Source organism: Falco naumanni, chromosome 4 (assembly GCF_017639655.2).
Source record: "Falco naumanni isolate bFalNau1 chromosome 4, bFalNau1.pat, whole genome shotgun sequence".
NCBI classification, from domain to species: Eukaryota; Metazoa; Chordata; class Aves; order Falconiformes; family Falconidae; genus Falco; species Falco naumanni.
This window is the reverse complement of record NC_054057.1, coordinates 91411791-91428429: the sequence shown is the minus strand read 5'-3', so window position 1 is coordinate 91428429 and position 16639 is coordinate 91411791. Positions and strand designations below refer to the sequence as shown.

The window sequence follows — 16639 nt, the reverse complement described above, 5'->3', positions numbered from 1 at the left end:
GTTTTAAACTTGTCACCTTTTGATGTCTGGTCCACAGACCGAGGCAGAACACAAAACTCGGACCTCCCCTGCATTTCTTCATACCTGGCAGTGGTGGGAGTTCTTCCTTCACCCAGTCACTTCTCATCTGAAGGTCTTTGTGGAGAAGTAATGTTCGAACTTGTGCGGAGAAACCATTGTGAAGTGCAGCTGTTTGGATACTGCGAGTCTTCTTTGTGTCATACTTGAAATAAAATGTCAGGTAAGCATCATGGGTGATGGAAGCTGAATTAAGGGACCTGCAAAGACTGATCCAGGCTTTGCAAAGGGGCAAACAAGCCAGCTAGCTCAGCTGGTTATATTAAGTGTATAAAGCTAGAGAGTACATATAATCCACACTAGTGTGTAAGGGTTCCTATTTAGAGACAGCAGGACACTTGTATTACTGAAAATTTCTCTACGGCCTACAGCTGTGATGAAACATGATCTGGCATTTTAACGATACCCCGGCATTAATGTGAATTAAGTGAGCTGACTTGAACGGGGAGCAATGTCACCTGAAAGCAGTATCCAGCTTCCCCCCAAATGAACGCTGCAGACTGCCAGCTCCCAGGCTAACCCCTGTCCCTGCAGGCCTGTCCCCACAAGCCTAGCTGAAAGGGAATCTCTCCAGTGCTCACAGTATATGTTTATGATATAAAAGAGTAAGTGATGCCACATGCCAGTTGTTCACGATACATATCGTGCTTGCTGCACCCTGGTTTGGTGCAACAGTTTAACTCAGCAGGAATTCAGCCTTCTTAGGACATGGACTTATTTTCTATCTTACCTCCTCAGGCACAGGGCTTAGGATTTTCACATCATATCTAATGGTGTAGGTTTTTTGTTCCTGATTAGGGTTTGGTTTCCACTGTAAAAGTACTTGTGCTAATGCAGAGACTGTAAGGGTGAAGTTAACAGGTGGGAAAACCTGAACTGTAAAGGAGAAAACAAAAACATTCATAACACAGTAAGCCAGTGGATTGTTTAAAGCAATAGCTGTTTACAAACAATGAGCAATACAAGCAATTAATTTTATGTCAACATTATATTCTCTCAACAGCTTCTTGTGAAATGTTTCTAATATTTGAAAAGTATTTTTAAATAATAACCAAAACTTCATCAAATAAGAGTTTACTTAAAACTTAGCCTAAAAATAATTTTTTACAACAGTTTTGACTTGAAAAATCACCAGGATGTATCACATTTGGCTTGTTAATTAGGTTCAGGATTTTCAATTTGATCCTCATTGCACATAGGCACTGGGCACCTGGACTGAAATGGGGCTGATAAGTGATCAACATACGAACAATTCACACCCACGTAAGCTTGCAGAAGGGTAAAATGTGGGTAGCTTTCTAAGACAAGTCTGACAGCCACAAGAATTTATGTGTGAGAGAAGAAATAAAATGATGAACAGAGGAATTAAGCACAAATAGAAGAAAATATAGAAGGATGGGAATGATAATTTAAAACAATGGGGGAAGAGGCATTCCTGGAGCTCATATGGAAATAAGGAAGATCTCATGCTGGGGGGAAATGGTAGTCTATAAATAGCAAGGCAATGAAATAATCAATCTATTCCCCTCCATTTCTAGAGTTCTTCAGAGCCTGCCCTCCCTTAAATGCCATCTCCAAGGCAGTTGAGGGACATCAGTCCCCACTACTCCCATGGTTTCAACCTCTGTTGCCCACTAGTTCAATTTTCAAGCATGCACCTTGCATTAGGAAAACTGCCTCGTAAAGGCTCAGAAAACTCCAACACAAACCACCCTGCACTGATCCCCCTGAAACATTCTTTGTTGAGATGCCCACAAAAAATGTCCCCATTAAGGCTGTTGATACACCATGATTATGCCAGTGATGCTTCATGTCACCATGTTTCTGCAGATAACTGCAGCATTGTTCCTGGAAGTAAAATTGCTATCTAGAATAATGCCTTTGCTCTGGCAGGATTAAATTGTTGAATAAACCAGGCCAGGAACTACTGTCTAGCCAAAGGGAAGTGGAATGGCACAAGCTGTGTCTACATGCCTTATGGTTCTTCCCTCTCAAAGCAAAATAGCCCTCAGGCACTGGCTGGGAGCAATCTGGGACAGAGTACAGCTGGTCCAGGAAGGATGTTAACACATCACGGTCATCTGCGGTCCTGTACTCATGGCATGCCGTGGGCTGGTTTATTCACGTGTAGAATAGTGTGTCTGACCAACATGTGGAGGGGCCATGGTCACCCCCTGGTGCTAAAGCTACACAATGGTAGAAGGAAAAGGCCTTACCTCCTGCAGCTTGAGGTATGCTTGGCTGGAGCACGTTTGCTGTCTGAAGGAGGATCAGAAAGACTTTCATCATACTGGCCATAATCTTTAGATGGTAAGTGAGAACGGCCACGTACCAGCATATGTGCCTTGTCAACATTTTACCGAGGCTGACAGCTAAAAAAGAACACAATGCCAAGTGTTAAGCACACAAACCATGGAGCATGGTATATCCACATGATCAAAGGAATGAAACTGCTACCTTGCAGGGGACAGACTCTTTTCCTTTCCTTGCAGGAAAATGCATCTTGTCGCAGCTACATTTAGTATCGTACCACTGACCACAATTCATTGTGCTCCCTTCGCTTTTGCCAGCCCTCTTTGAAAAAGCTGCTGGTTGCAGACACTGTCATGTGTGCATGGTCAGAGCAGCAGTCACAGAGCATCCCTCCGCAGAGAGGAGCGAGTCAAGTTCAGGTATATTGGCTTTCAGCAGAGTCCCATTTACTTCAAGAACAGAAATAATCATATTTTTAGCTGCCACTATATATAAAATGGCTACTTACTGGAATTTACTTTGCAGTTTCTATTTCAATAAAGCTCAGTAAAGACGGAGTCCCAATGCTCACCTCAAGGCTAATTCACCAGTGTTAATTTTGGGGTGTAAGAGAAACTGTTTTGTTTGTTTCTAATTTAAATGAATGACTCTTTTTAATGCTTAAAACCAGCATGTTCTTATGCTTCCTATAGATTGTTTCATGAAGTACTGGGAGAAAAAAAATCTGTGTGTGATCATTCATGTGTAACCTAATATAAGCAACATGGACATACAGAATAGCAGCTTTCCAAAATGTTCTTGCCAAAGAGAAATGTGCCTTCCCAGCCCTATCACACTACTTCCCTGGGGCACTACAGCAATTGCTTGTATGGAAAACATAATATTTTCAGATGGTAATGAGCACAGAAAGCATTTTTAACCCATCAGTTCTCCCTGAACCTCCAATAAATAACCCAGGGACTGGAAGCACTCCAATTGATCACAGTTGGAGTACTTACGCTATACAGTGACTATTTTTCAAAATGGTGTATGAATGCTGAGCTCATTAAAATGATACATAATCTACAATACAGTGTGTTTCTTAATGTCCAAGTCCACTCATTATCTGTATTCATATTTTATATGTACTTCCTATTCTGCTAGCCAAAATATGTGCGAGGCTAACTGAACCTCTGGAGTTTGCTAATGGATTATTCCTGGGGAGCCAGGGTTTGCTTTTACGGATGCTGGGTTATTGAAAGACATTTTGGCCAGACATTTTAGTTCTTCCAAACTGTATGTGAATCACAAACAATCAGGTAATTATTATTCACACAATACATTTATGCCTACACAATACCTCCAAGACTATTTTCTATTGCATTACCATTCATGAAAAGTCTGTTCTTTTGGATTTTCTCACTCGAATACCACGCAGACTTCTGCTTCACAAGGTTATGTTATTCTGGAGGGTATTATGTGGACTGAACGCAAGTTTACAGTGGTACCTGATCTCTGCCACACCTATACTGCTTTTCTGATAAAAAACAATTACACAACCTGCTACAACACGACACCATTTCCAATATGCTTTTGTAAAAATCACTGGCATCAGGCTTTCTTTCCTGCTTCAAAAAACACGGCTTCATTTACCTGATGAAACTATTAAATACACTAATTTTTTTCTCTATTTAAAAGTAAAAATTTATCAACTTCAAGTGCCTGAATGTAAAAACTAGCTTCTTATTTTCATGTTAGCAATAGCCCCACTAGAACTCTGCCAAGAACACAACTCTGTAACCACGCAGCTGTGTGTGCATGTGCTTGTGTGCAAGCATGCGCATCTGCATTCCTACCTGCCTATTAACATTACCCACTATGTTCATTGCAGCTCTCCCAGCAACCAGCTACAACCAAACCCAGCAGCTAAGGAAGCGGTTTCAAGTAAATTAAGCTCTTGTAATGTGAACCAGGTGCCTTAGTGAGCAAGAGATGAGAACCCACCAAAGAGCACTCCGCTCACATAGAAGTGAGACAGCGGGACAGGTTGCACTTCCCCAGCTGCAATCAAAGTCTTGATCAAATAAGACATCAGGTGCAATGACAAGACTTTGGGAAGGAAGCTTCGTAAGTTCCACTGCTAAAAGCACTCATTTTTTTTAATTTTTTTTAATGCAGTAACTTCATTACATTATTAAAAAAATATTTTAAAAGCCTCCTGTTTTACAGCTGCTTAGGATTCACATCTACTAACTTAAGTAACATGAGTATGTTGGTTTCAGGACTACTCTGGCATTTAGCACAACTAAAAAAGCTGGCACTCTCTTGGGTTTACTTAAAGTGGGTTTGGTGACCTATAGATTTTTTTGACTTTGTCCTTCAAAAAGTAAGGATTCTCATTCTTCCTGGGAACACTCTTTTCCCTATACTTCTGAAAAGATTCTAAAGATCAACTTTTCAAAGGTACTTTTGCTGTCTATGCATGTATTAGACACAAACCCAACATTATCTGAGCAGCAGTTTACTGATTTAAACTGGATATAAAATGTCACTGTAATACAGATTAGTTTTCAATTATTAACTCTGTTCTTTTCGGTTTATCTTTTCCTGCCTTGTTTTCAAAAATGTTATTTTTCTTTTTCTTGCTATAAGACAAAGGATTGAAAATACAGGTTTTGAAAGAGGTATTTCTGTAGCTGTGTAAGACCACAACCTGTAAGGACACATGGCAGTCTGTGACACCTTTTGTGTTTCATGTGAGAAATTACTGAAAAGAGAATCAAAGTAAGTCTATTCAAATAAAGATGTTAACTAGAAACCTACAAGAGGATTATGTTCCTCACAAAAATTGATATAGTTAGTTCTGAGAACATATAAAAGCCTTGATTTTATTATGTTTTGATTATATATGGTAAAAAGTAATAAGCAGAAGGTAAAGGAGGTATTCTCTTCATAAAGGGTATACTCCTTAAAGGACAATAGAAATCTAAACCATAGAAAACAGCCTCTAAAAGGTAATGATTTTCTTACTCAATAGCTGACGTGTTCTACTAGCTCACAAGCAACTGGCCAGAAGCAGATTCCAGATGCATTTCCCAGTGTAAGACAAACCTGACTTTGAAAAGCAGGACCTTTGCAGTCTTCAAGCAAAGCACAAGACAAAACCAAACCACAACAGATATCCCAGGAGTTTACCTGTAGAGTCTCAAAAGTTCTGTGAAGAGCCTGCTCTCTTTGTTCAAAGCTCCCCTGGATCATCTCCCTGTGAGTTTCTTTTAAAACTGCTGTCTCTCAAGTGCAAATGTGATAGGTAGTTCAGAAATGATGGTAGATGATAAGTTAGACAAGCATGCATTGAAAAAGGGAACTACAGATTTAACCACAGGATAGAAAGCTCCATACAAGCACAGAGTTTAGCCCAGAAATAGTTTTACTTCATTTATTGAAGGTTAATTATATACCATAGCCTGATAATCCTCTAATAACTTTGCAAGAGCAGGAATACTTGATGTCTGACTACAAAGAGATAAACTACAGCCAGCTACCTACAGACCACTGTTAATACCCCTATTTGTTCTTTCCTTAGAAAACCAAATCCAAACGTTGCTGGAAAACTGTGCAGGTTTTGTCCAGTGGTTTGATACCATCTTGTCTAAGGCTCTTGCCATACAGCCATGTGGACATCGGTGGCATTTTGAGAAGTTATCAGTCCCAGAGTGAGACCAGTTTCCTCACCTCATGCTGAGAGCTTTGAGCTGTGATCCATGGGGTTGGATAACACAGGCTCACAAGCAGGACAAGGAGCAGAAACCAACCCAAGGGCCTCAAGGAGACCCTGCAGAAAGTGGGGCTATATGTAATGGAGTTGTAGGAAGGACGAGAAGGTAGCTAGTGACTTACATTCATTAACAACCTAGATTGCAAGTACAGAAAACCCTATTACATGTGCAGGTGACACAAGCTGGGAGCAGTGAGTGCTTGGGAGGCTGAGACTGGAATTAAGAAAGTTTTTGACAAATTGGTGGAAATTGGGTGTAGTTCAATATGGATGAGCTCTCAACTGCATTTCAGCATTATCACCTGTAAATTAGTAGCAGTCAACCGATTCATTATCTATTCCACAGAAAAGGATCCAGGGTTTTGGAGGGTCCTAAACTGAAGAGAAATAAACTATGTCATGCACTTGCGAAAAAACGGCACCCCAGGAGAACGAAAAGTGACTGTTGTCTGCAAGACACATTAAGTAATCCTGCCACTCTGCACGGTGCTGATAAAGCCTCCACTCACACGCGCTGCGTCCAGCTCAGACACTGCATGTCAGCAAGCATGGAGCAGATGCAGAGAAGCCAGTACACAGCCAATGGTACTACAAGAGCAGTGAGGAAACAAGGCAAGACTCGGGGAGAAATGTAGCATGTTAAGGCTTTCACATGCTCTCCAAGTCCATTGGGCTGGGACTAGAAGATAACGATGACTAAAATCCAGGTTAGATATCAGGGAAAGCTTTCCGTTTTGGATAGGGAGGCAGTGGAGCAGGTGCCCAAAGACTGGAAGACACTCTGTCACTGGGCACCTGTAGAGAAACACCAACCAGGACTGACAGTCATAATCAAATCCTGCCATCAGGCACAGAGATAAATTAGGTGACCTCCTAAGATCTGGCCAGCCCATACGTTTTTGAATAAACAGCTAATTACTGGGCAGAGAGCTCTGACATCTACATTGAAACGTTTCTCTAGAAAGGAGATAATTTCTAAAGGTGAAGCAGGAATTTAACAGGCAACAGCAGTCACACACGTACACAAAAAAAAAAAAAAAAAAGTGTAAGAAAAAGCTATGTTCTTACACAGCCTGACTACATCATTGTAGAGCTCATATGCGCTTTTGGAACAGGTCATTAAAAAAGCCCAACACATCCTTTTTGCTCATAAGCATACTTCTGTCTGCAGCGAGGTGCTGATTTGGTAGGTACTTAAAAGGCTACATAGGTCTGGTTTCTTCCCAATAACCAAGAAACCTGTAGCACTCTGCCAAGACTAAGATTTATTCAGGCTTCAAAGGGATCCACACTCCCGTTAAGTAGAACTTGGGCGAGCGCCTCCTCCAGGCTCCGCTGCTTCCAACCCTGCTGAGATGCCTCCTGGCAGGAGCAGTACGGTGAGAGCAAGGCGAGCTGTGGTCCATGAGCCCTGGGATCTGGGATGGGTGGGCAGGCCACGGCAGCCACATTTCAGCACTTGCACTGTGGAACTACACTTGTGAGGGGGAGGACTGACACACAGACACAGACACACACCCGCACCCCCACCCCCACCCACCCACCCGCAATGTACTAAATCTTCAGGACTCCCTCGTTATCCCGTCTTGTCCATACGTCTCCACACAGCAAAATAAACTCACACCAACCAAGGCTGACAAACATAAACCTGATGATTTAAACTACACGAGTTGCTTCTCCTAGCTCTGCAACTACCAGCTGGTGGACACAGTTCAACAGCCGCCAGCTTATCTACGGCGTTGGGCTGCTTCGGGGACGAGTGAAGTGAGCTTGTCAGTGGTGTGCCGATGTAATTAGTCTATTTTTTTTGTCATGGACACTATCAATTTTTTTTCGTTCTCTAAATGGAAACCAAGCGACCGGCCGGGCCTTCCCCCCCCAGCGCAGCCTGCCGCCGGAAACTGCGGGACACGGGGCGCCGTGACGTCATCAGGCGGCGCCGGAACAGGGGCGGGCGCGTGTCGGTTCCTCAGGCCTAGCGCTGCCGCTTCAGCGCGCCGGCAGCTGCGGGTGGGTCCGGCGGCCCCGGGTGGGTCCCGTAGCCCCGCGGGTGGGCTGGGCCGGGCGGGGGCCCCTGTGCCGGTGGGGGCAGCGGGTCCTTCCGTGCGGCGGCTGTGGGGCGGGTGGGCCGGGCCGTGCGTCATGGTTGACGCGCGGTGTGGCTGTGTCTCCCCAGATGTGGGCTGAGGTGTTGCTTCTGCCCTGCAGGGCCGGGCTGCGGCTGCTCCCGCCGCTCCGGCTGCGGCACCGAGCGCCGGCCGCCATGAAGCTGCAGTCCCCTCAGTTCCAGGCGCTTTTCACGCCGGGGCTCCGCAGCGTGGCAGGTGAGTCGGTCTGGGTCTGGGTCCGGGCGTCTGCGGGGCTCAGCAGCGGCGCACTGATTGTCCCCGCCTGCTGTGGGGTGAGGAGCGGCAAAATGCCGGCCTGGGGAGCCAGGGCGGTGGGTGTGGGCTCAGCACCCTGCGTCCTGGCCCTGCTGTAGTGCAGCCCCTGATCCCCTCCCCAGGGAAGCAGAGAGGGCTGTTGGCGGCCGGGCAGCTGCCGTGCTCTGGGAGGTACGTGCCGCTCTCTCGCTCAAGCCGCTGTTAACTTTAAAGTGACCCAGAAGATGCGGCAGAGCTCGGCTTTCATCAGCTGTTGTGGGGTGTTGTTCCTGAGGAAATCGGGGGTCACGGTTCACTGTGCCCCGCCATAAGTAAGCGAAGCACGTTTCCTTTGTCAGCTACTAACTGCTAAAAACGGTCCACAGCCCAGAGGCCCCAGCTGCAATTAGCAGCCTGTTAATATTTAGGTTATCAGAAATGTCCTAGAAAAATTTATGAGAAATGTCAGGGAAAACATCTGTGGGTACTCTGCTGTGCACCTAATTTGTGCATTTTGTGTGAAGCCGTGAGTTACATGCTGCTTACTATATATTTGAGTATGATCTTAAAGGCCTTTTCCAACCTAAACGATTTGATGATGTCAATTTGTGAAAAGATTGGTTATGGCTGATAGCATGCTATGGGTTTTATTTGAGAGAGTATTTAATGGTTTTTCCTTTCCTTCGTAGAATTGTTTGAGAAGAAGAACTATGAGCTGAGAATAGCAGGAGGTGCTGTGAGGGATTTACTAAGTGGAATGACACCACAAGATATAGATTTTGCCACTACAGCTACACCAGCAGAGATGAAGGAAATGTTCACATCAGCTGGTGTTCGTCTGATCAATAACAAAGGAGAAAAACATGGAACCATTACTGCCAGGGTTGGTTTATGTTTTGACTTGGATCTTTTCTTACTGTATCTGTGGATGTGCACATACCTGACAGATGACTGGTAGCATGCTCCTCCTTTGTTAAAGTATCACAATAAGTTTAAATGACACGCAGCTTTACAGTTTGGAGTCATTTTTTGTTAATTACCATATTTTAATGCATGTTACCTCTGTGTAACGTGCTTATGCTGGTGTGTTATCACTAGAAAAGAGAAGGTAGGCCACCCACATGTTCAGATAATGTGGGGAAATTGATCCTGGTATTTCCTGCTCCTGATTTCCCAAGTCTTGCTTCCTCTACCTTGCTTCCTCTGCCTCATACTCCATCTTCTGCAGGAAGATTTCTGCAGGCTATCCAGAAAACTAATAATGCAGAGATTATTTTCAGATGTTTGTATTTCTTGATTGCTCTGTATGAAAACACAGCACATGTTGGTTTGCATGTATCCAGCTTGAGCAATAACTTTATACAAACATGAAGCTAGAAAAATATACAGCTTTTACATCTATATTCATGATCATGTTGAAGTAACGCTGTCTGTGGAATTTTCAGCTCCATGAACAGAATTTTGAAATTACGACTCTTAGAATAGATGTTGTCACCGATGGGCGACATGCAGAAGTGGAATTCACCACTGACTGGGAAAAGGATGCTGAAAGGAGGGATCTAACTGTCAACTCCATGTTTTTAGGTAAATTCTTTCAAAAGCAAATATTTAGGTGAAACACTGCCTTTCAAATTAAGCTGGTAAATTCTCTGTCCGTTTCCATTTTGTTTGTTCTACTGCTGTCAGCTGAAAGGTCTGTACAAATACATGAGACGGTATGACAAACCAGTTCAAATCACACAACTTGTCTTCTGCCTTTTCAAATGAGACATGTTTTAAGTGTGCCAACCTTGTTCGTAAACCCATATTCTTTTTTCTTTTTTTCTTCTTCTTTTTCTAGGTTTGGATGGGATGCTGTATGACTTTTTTAATGGATACGAAGATTTGAAAAACAAGAAAATTAGATTTGTAGGAAAGGCAAGTGAGAGAATACAAGAAGATTATTTACGAATCCTGAGATATTTCAGGTACTAGGTTTTGCCTTTCCTAGATCAAGAAATGAACCAAGCATTGTAGCAGGTTTTAGAAATGTGAAGAAAGAGATCAGTGATGTAAAGAGTTGTAATTGTCATAGAGTTGTTTCCTCTTGTATTTTAAGTTAGGATATTTAACACTGCCATGATATTAATTCTCTGAATAGCAGTAATAAATTCTTGTGCCAAGTAACAAGCAATAGGATAAGAGGAAATGGACTCAAGTTGTGCCAGGGGAGGTTTAGATTGGATGTTAGAAAAAAAATTTTCATCAAAAGGGTCATCAAGCACTGGCACAGGCTGCCCAAGGAGGTGGTGGGGTCACCATCTCTGGGGGTATTTAAAAGATGTGTAGATGTGGTGCTTACAGACATGGTTTAGCGGTGGCCTTGATAGTGCTGGGTTAGTAGTTGGATTTGATGATAAGGGTCTTTTCCAACCTAAATGATTCTAAATGGAATATTTGTTCTCAATCTAACATACAGAGGTTGTATTTGGGCAGGTTTTATGGAAGAATCGCGGAGAAACCTGGTGATCATGAACCTACTACACTGCAAGCAATTAAAGAAAACGCCAAAGGTTTGGCTGGAATATCAGGAGAAAGGATTTGGGTGGAGCTGAAAAAAATTCTTCTTGGAAACCATGTAAACCATTTGGTTCAACTTATGTATGAGCTGGATATTGCCCAATACATAGGTAAAGTGAAATGAAGATTGATTTCCTACTGGTTTATCATACAAACAGAATGGCAACACGGCAAAGCGAGATAAAACTTGTTTTTACCCAGAAATTAATTTTTCTTGCCCCACCTGTATTAACGTCCACATTTCTTATTAACACTCTGTCTTGCACTTTTTTTGTGTGTATCCTTTTAGGACTACCACTTGATGGAAATTTAGAGGAATTTGCCAGAGTTGCTAAAAATACTCAAAATCTGTGTCCAAAACCGATGACTCTTCTGATGTCATTGTTCAAGGTGAAGGATGATATTACAAACCTTGATCTGAGGCTGAAAATCTCAAAAGAAGAAAAAAACCTTGGGTTTTTCGTAGTGAAGCACCGGCAAGAGTTAACCAAAGCTATGGGTCCGGAACCACTGAGACCGTATCAGGACTTCATAATGGATGTAAGTGTGTTTCACATTGCTTTATTTTGTTTTTCACAGTAAAGTAAGTTTCCAGTTTTACAGAGTAGCAGAGATGACAGTGCTAGTGGAAAGAAAGGGCCTTAAGCGTCAAGTCATCGCCAGGCTTGTTTATTAGTCTTAGGCAAACTTGTGCCAGGGTTTTAAAGACCATGATATTTTCATCAGAAAGGTGGATGTACTGACAAAAAGTATTAGCCAGATTTGGATTGCTCCCAGTGTAACATTGTCACAGTAACTGAAAGAATATCTTTCTGTGTTATTGATACCAGTTCCAGTTAACTAAGGTGGCATTGGTTTGTGGTTGGTTGTTTTTCCTCTGGAGAAGGGACCAGAAATTAACAAGGGCTGTTGCAAGTGTCCTGGCATGTCTCTGCAACATAAAGCAGAAACCTTGGTATAAAAAGATTCTCTTCCTTTAGTAGAGTTTAGTTTTGTGAGAGGACAACTAGGAGACATCCATACTTGGGTTCAAAACCTTTTTTTCTTTCGCATCCAAAATACTGAGGCTTTAAATTATTTTTTAAGAAATTATTTAAAACAACCAACCAAAGAAACCCACCATATTTTTAGCAGTTCTGAGCACCTTGTGTTCTGTAGCAATTTTTTTTATACTAGATTTAAAAGTCAATCTTTCAGTCGGGCTGAAAAATGTCATATTCAGTCATCTGAAACAGAAGTTGCTTGTGCATGTACCTAGGGACTGAAAAATTGCTGTACTGTCCCAGCTGATTTCCCCTTCTGCATTAAAATATGAGACAGGATCTGGACCTCAAGAGACTCCATCTTTTTTTAATGTGAAATTCAACTCCCTGAATTGTGCATTGAAAGTCAGTGCAATTCCTGGAGCATCAGTACGTGTTCTGCGTGAGGCATACTGTTAAGTAGGCAACCTGTGATGTTCTTCCACAGTAAAGTTCAAGTAATTTTCAGGTGAAGTTCTGCACTTTTATTCCAGTACCTGAGACTGAGGGCAAGAGACAGCAGTTTCTGCAGTGAGGCCTGTCTCCCGCAGGAAGGGTTACGGTTTGTCTCCAGCAATGGTGGTTACAGCTATTACCTGGACTTCAGGAACTCTCCAAGGATCTTCCAGAGCCTCCAAGTTAGGACTAAGTTTTAAAACTTGTGAGGCAGGAGGGATCCTCGCTTTCATAATTCCAAGTCTTTTGTCCAAGTGTTGCCTAGTAAGATGTCGCCTAATAAGATGTCAGGGGAATAATGCAATGTTGAGCACAGTTCGAGCTGGTTTCTACCATTTCATAGTGAATCCTCTCTCTCTCTTTTTTTTTTTTTTTGTTAGTCTAGGGAAGCTAATACAAATTCCAAGATCTTTGAGCTTCTAAAATACCAAGGAGAAGAACATCTTTTAAGAGAAATGCAGCAATGGACTGTTCCTACTTTTCCTGTTAGTGGCCATGATTTAAGAAAAATGGGTGTGTCTTCTGGAAAAGAAATTGGAACAGCCTTACAGCAGTTAAGGAATGAATGGAAGAAGAGTGGATACCACATGGATAAAGAAGAACTGTTAAGTTGCCTGAAGAAGCTGTAACATTGCATAACAGCGGAGAACTGTTCTAAGCGTAACTGAGATACTGGTAAATATTTTGTCACTGTACTCGCAGGCAATGCAACCTTTGTTGTATTTAAGATTCAGCAGCACAGATCTCCTGTTGCTAACTCATAATTTCTACAGGGAGCAGTTTTATTTCATAGTGATGTGAAATGTTCTTTGCCAAATTCCACATTTTCTACCTCTTTTTGTTGTATTTTAATGATAAATATTGACTATTTTATCTTGATTGTGGTGCATTAGAGGTGGCACCAAGATTTTTCTCATTCGGACTTTGCGAAATCTAAAAAAACAAGAAACACCACCCCCACCCGCTAAAATGTTTCTGCCCTCTAGATAAAATCATGGCTGGGGGCAGGGTTGTGCTTATGATAGCGACAAAGTGTCTAGAAATAATGAGCTCTGACTCTTTTTTGTGGTTAAAGCCAGATAGCAGATTGAAGTTTCTGGTCTGACCATGTAAAACAAGTCTGTTTTCTATAAAGATTTTTATTTTCCATAATTGCCAGAATCCATTTTAGATTAGAAACCTTCTCATCTCTTTGGGAGTGTTTCAGTACCTTGTTTATCACTGAGTAACTACATCCATACAAAACTGGTGAAGGGTTCTATGGTGTGTTTTCAGCTTGGTGTGTGAAACTGTATTAATGTTAATAATAGAAGAATAGGGAGATCCAGGTTCCCCTGCCTTTCCCCTGCCACCTCCGGTAGTGGACTCACACTTCCTTTCCTTTTTCTTTCCCAGTGAGGTACAAGAAGAATTCAGGTGATGGTGTTTGGTGTGCCTAAACAGAGTGAACCTGAGCTAAGTCCTGTAGCTGTGTTGCCTTCAGAGTACTAACTCTCAGAAGAAATTGCCAGGGCAATTATCCATGCATCTGTGCCTGTAACTCAGAGCAGTGAGACGCAGAGGCATTCACCTTCTCTCCGATGTGCAGGCATTCTGTTTAAATCCGTGGGATTATTTTGGGAAGAAGTCTAACATTCTACAACTGTCACACAGTGGTCTTCCGTGTGTTGCTTCTGTGTTAATTACCCATACCTTTCTTCTGTCTGAGCAGATCCACATTAAAAGTGCTATTCAAAGGGAAATTCTAAGTGACTTGCCTCTTTTCAAAACCAATAAATCAATAACATTTTGGAAAATATAAGAAGTAAAGGAGTTTGACTTTTAGTTGATGGGGAAGGAAATATAGATGAGGAGAGGGTTGTTTGCACATACTACCTGGCCACTCAGGAGGAGTCAATGAAGAGTTCATAGCCATCCAGTAACGCTGCAGAAGTTGGTTTCTGGAAGCAGTGCTGTTGCTGACTGGTCTTACTGAATGCGTATTACTCTTCCTGGCTTTCTTGGTATGCTTTTAAAAAACAAACAGCAAAATAGCTTTAACTGAGAGCATCTCTTGTGTATATGAATTTTATTGCAGGTTTAAGTTTTCCTACAAAAAAATAGTAAAATCCTTTGGATTTCCCTTTCCTTGGCTATCATTTTGCAACACGAGGTAGCAGTAATACCAGATGCTGAAAAAAAATCAGCATTTTATGCTTTTGTATCAACAAGTTTCCCAGCTGCTTTTTCTTTTTTATTTTTTTTCCTAGTAAGTCAGTTACTTTAAATTATTCTGAAGGTATTTAGGAAATTCAGAAAGACAGCAAGGGAAGAAAAAAAGTGCTGTTTTTCTCTGTTAATAAGGCAAATCTCATAAGAACATGATTGTGTTTGATTTAATTATGTAATTAAATTGAAGCCTCCCTGTGCAATTTATTGAACTACTGAAATCTTGGGAGGGAGACAAGTAATAAAATTTAGTATTCTAGTTAGTCTTTTTTTAAAAGAACACAAAACTGATCTTTTAAGGCAACATCTGTGGAGGTGGTAAAACACAACTACACTTTACGTTACCCAAAATTGTTGTCAGGGTCAAATGCCAGTTGGAGGGAGGATTTTTAAGGGCAGACACCCAAAAGTTTTGCTGTCTCCAACGCTTCTGAAAAACAGCACAGATTATTCTGAAAGCATGTTAATTGAACAGTCCTGATTTGAATTCAGCATAGCTGGCACATTTGTTCAAATAGCTCATTGAAAAATCATGGTATGCTTGAGGTTTCCAGTTGGTCTATCAAGCATCTCTTTTACTATATTCCAAAGAAATTAAACCCTAGTAAAACGAAACTGTGTTAAATCAAAATAATAGCATGGTTTAAGCAAGCAGTACCAGCATGAGTTCTGGAAAAATGATGTGTTTTGAATAAACACTTTTTTTATAGAGTATGAACTATTTAAGTAAATTGGGAGATAAGAGATGAAGCAGTTTGATACATACATGGTCAAGTACAGTACTTTCTTCAACAGATTAATTAAATGATATTCACAATGTTTTAATTAAGTTACACATCAGAAACACCCATGTGTCATTGCTGGTTGGTAGCTGATCCTGGCTCCCCAGTGTGACAGCCCTTTCTGAAACTGGCTGCCGGTGTTGATGTGAAGTCCATCACTGTGGGTTTGTTTGAAAAGTGTTAAAAGACTAACGCTGCCCAGTCGCCCTCCTGCCCTTGGGGGGTGTATCCTGAAAGTCTGCAAAGAATAATGACGCCACAAACTTGTGTTCCTGTGGGTGAAGCCAATTTTCAGCCAAACCGGAGCCTGGCACAGCAGGACGGGGATGCAGAGCAAAGCCTCCCCGGGTGCCCAGAGCCCCTGCACACTCAGCCTGCTCCCCTCGCCTGCTGTGCTCATCGCTGCCCTGGGAGGGAACTGCCTGTGAAGGGCAAAATGGTAAATAATATAAACTGCTTTTCCTTGCAGATGGCTTCTGAGGATTAATGAAGGTTTTTAACCATTCTCGCAAGATGTAGTGATCTGTAAAAATGATTAAAAGGCCAGATTGGCTTGGATGCATTTGAAAGGGAAAGGGCATGGCTAATTCTCCCTGCAGAGCCCATAAACCTTGGGTCTGAAGCAAAGACAAGAAGAGGAAAAATAACAACCACGCGTGCTCCTAGGCACCGCGGAGGGAGGACGCACTGTGGAGGGCAGCACCTGAGCAGCCCTCCTTGCCCCGGATGGGCCTCTGCTGGGACTTGCAGTTATTTGTTACACACACACTAAATTAATCTACTTCCCTATCCTATGCGAGATATATATATATATAAAAATAAATATATAATGGATAATGTACATGTGTATATGTTACATATAAATAGATAACATAATACGTCGTCATATCAAAATATGTATATGTATATATACTGGTTTATATATTACATATTTATTATAATGGGTATTCAATATATATACACACACATAAAAAGTTTAGTTACCATAGATTTTTATATATGTATATTTTAAAAATATGTTATATACTATTAGTATATATTTTTTATGATGTATATTTATTATCATGCACTATGTACTTAAAAATAATGTTTAGAGCCAGAGAGAGACAGATCACCTATACACACATACAAATCCACATATATATATATACACACACACAT

The 16639-nt window shown here is 41.7% G+C and overlaps 1 protein-coding gene across 2 annotated transcripts; it reads left to right on the top strand.

The window, feature by feature from the left end:
• Positions 1-7885: 7885 nt before the first annotated feature.
• On the top strand, positions 7886-14230 carry TRNT1 (tRNA nucleotidyl transferase 1). Of its 2 annotated transcripts, none has more exons than XM_040593683.1 (9): positions 7886-8098; positions 8265-8412; positions 9141-9334; positions 9897-10035; positions 10292-10418; positions 10927-11120; positions 11300-11550; positions 12869-13163; positions 13884-14230. In XM_040593683.1, the coding sequence occupies exons 1-8, from the start codon at positions 7901-7903 to the stop codon at positions 13115-13117; spliced, it is 1500 nt and encodes a 499-aa protein (XP_040449617.1). In that variant the 5' UTR covers positions 7886-7900; the 3' UTR covers positions 13118-13163; positions 13884-14230. The 2 variants fall into 2 exon arrangements, with proteins under 2 accessions (XP_040449617.1, XP_040449618.1); XM_040593684.1 differs by having other exon boundaries at positions 8017-8098; positions 8297-8412.
• The last annotated feature ends 2409 nt before the right edge of the window (positions 14231-16639 follow it).

Bases quoted from the DNA above. Each gene is read 5' to 3' on its own strand.
- TRNT1 (XM_040593683.1), top strand. From the start codon at position 7,901: ATGGACACTATCAATTTTTTTTCGTTCTCTAAATGGAAACCAAGCGAC. The intron at 8,413-9,140 runs GTGAGTCGGTCT...TTTCCTTCGTAG, and splicing joins GGGGCTCCGCAGCGTGGCAG to AATTGTTTGAGAAGAAGAAC. The intron at 9,335-9,896 runs GTTGGTTTATGT...TGGAATTTTCAG, and splicing joins ATGGAACCATTACTGCCAGG to CTCCATGAACAGAATTTTGA.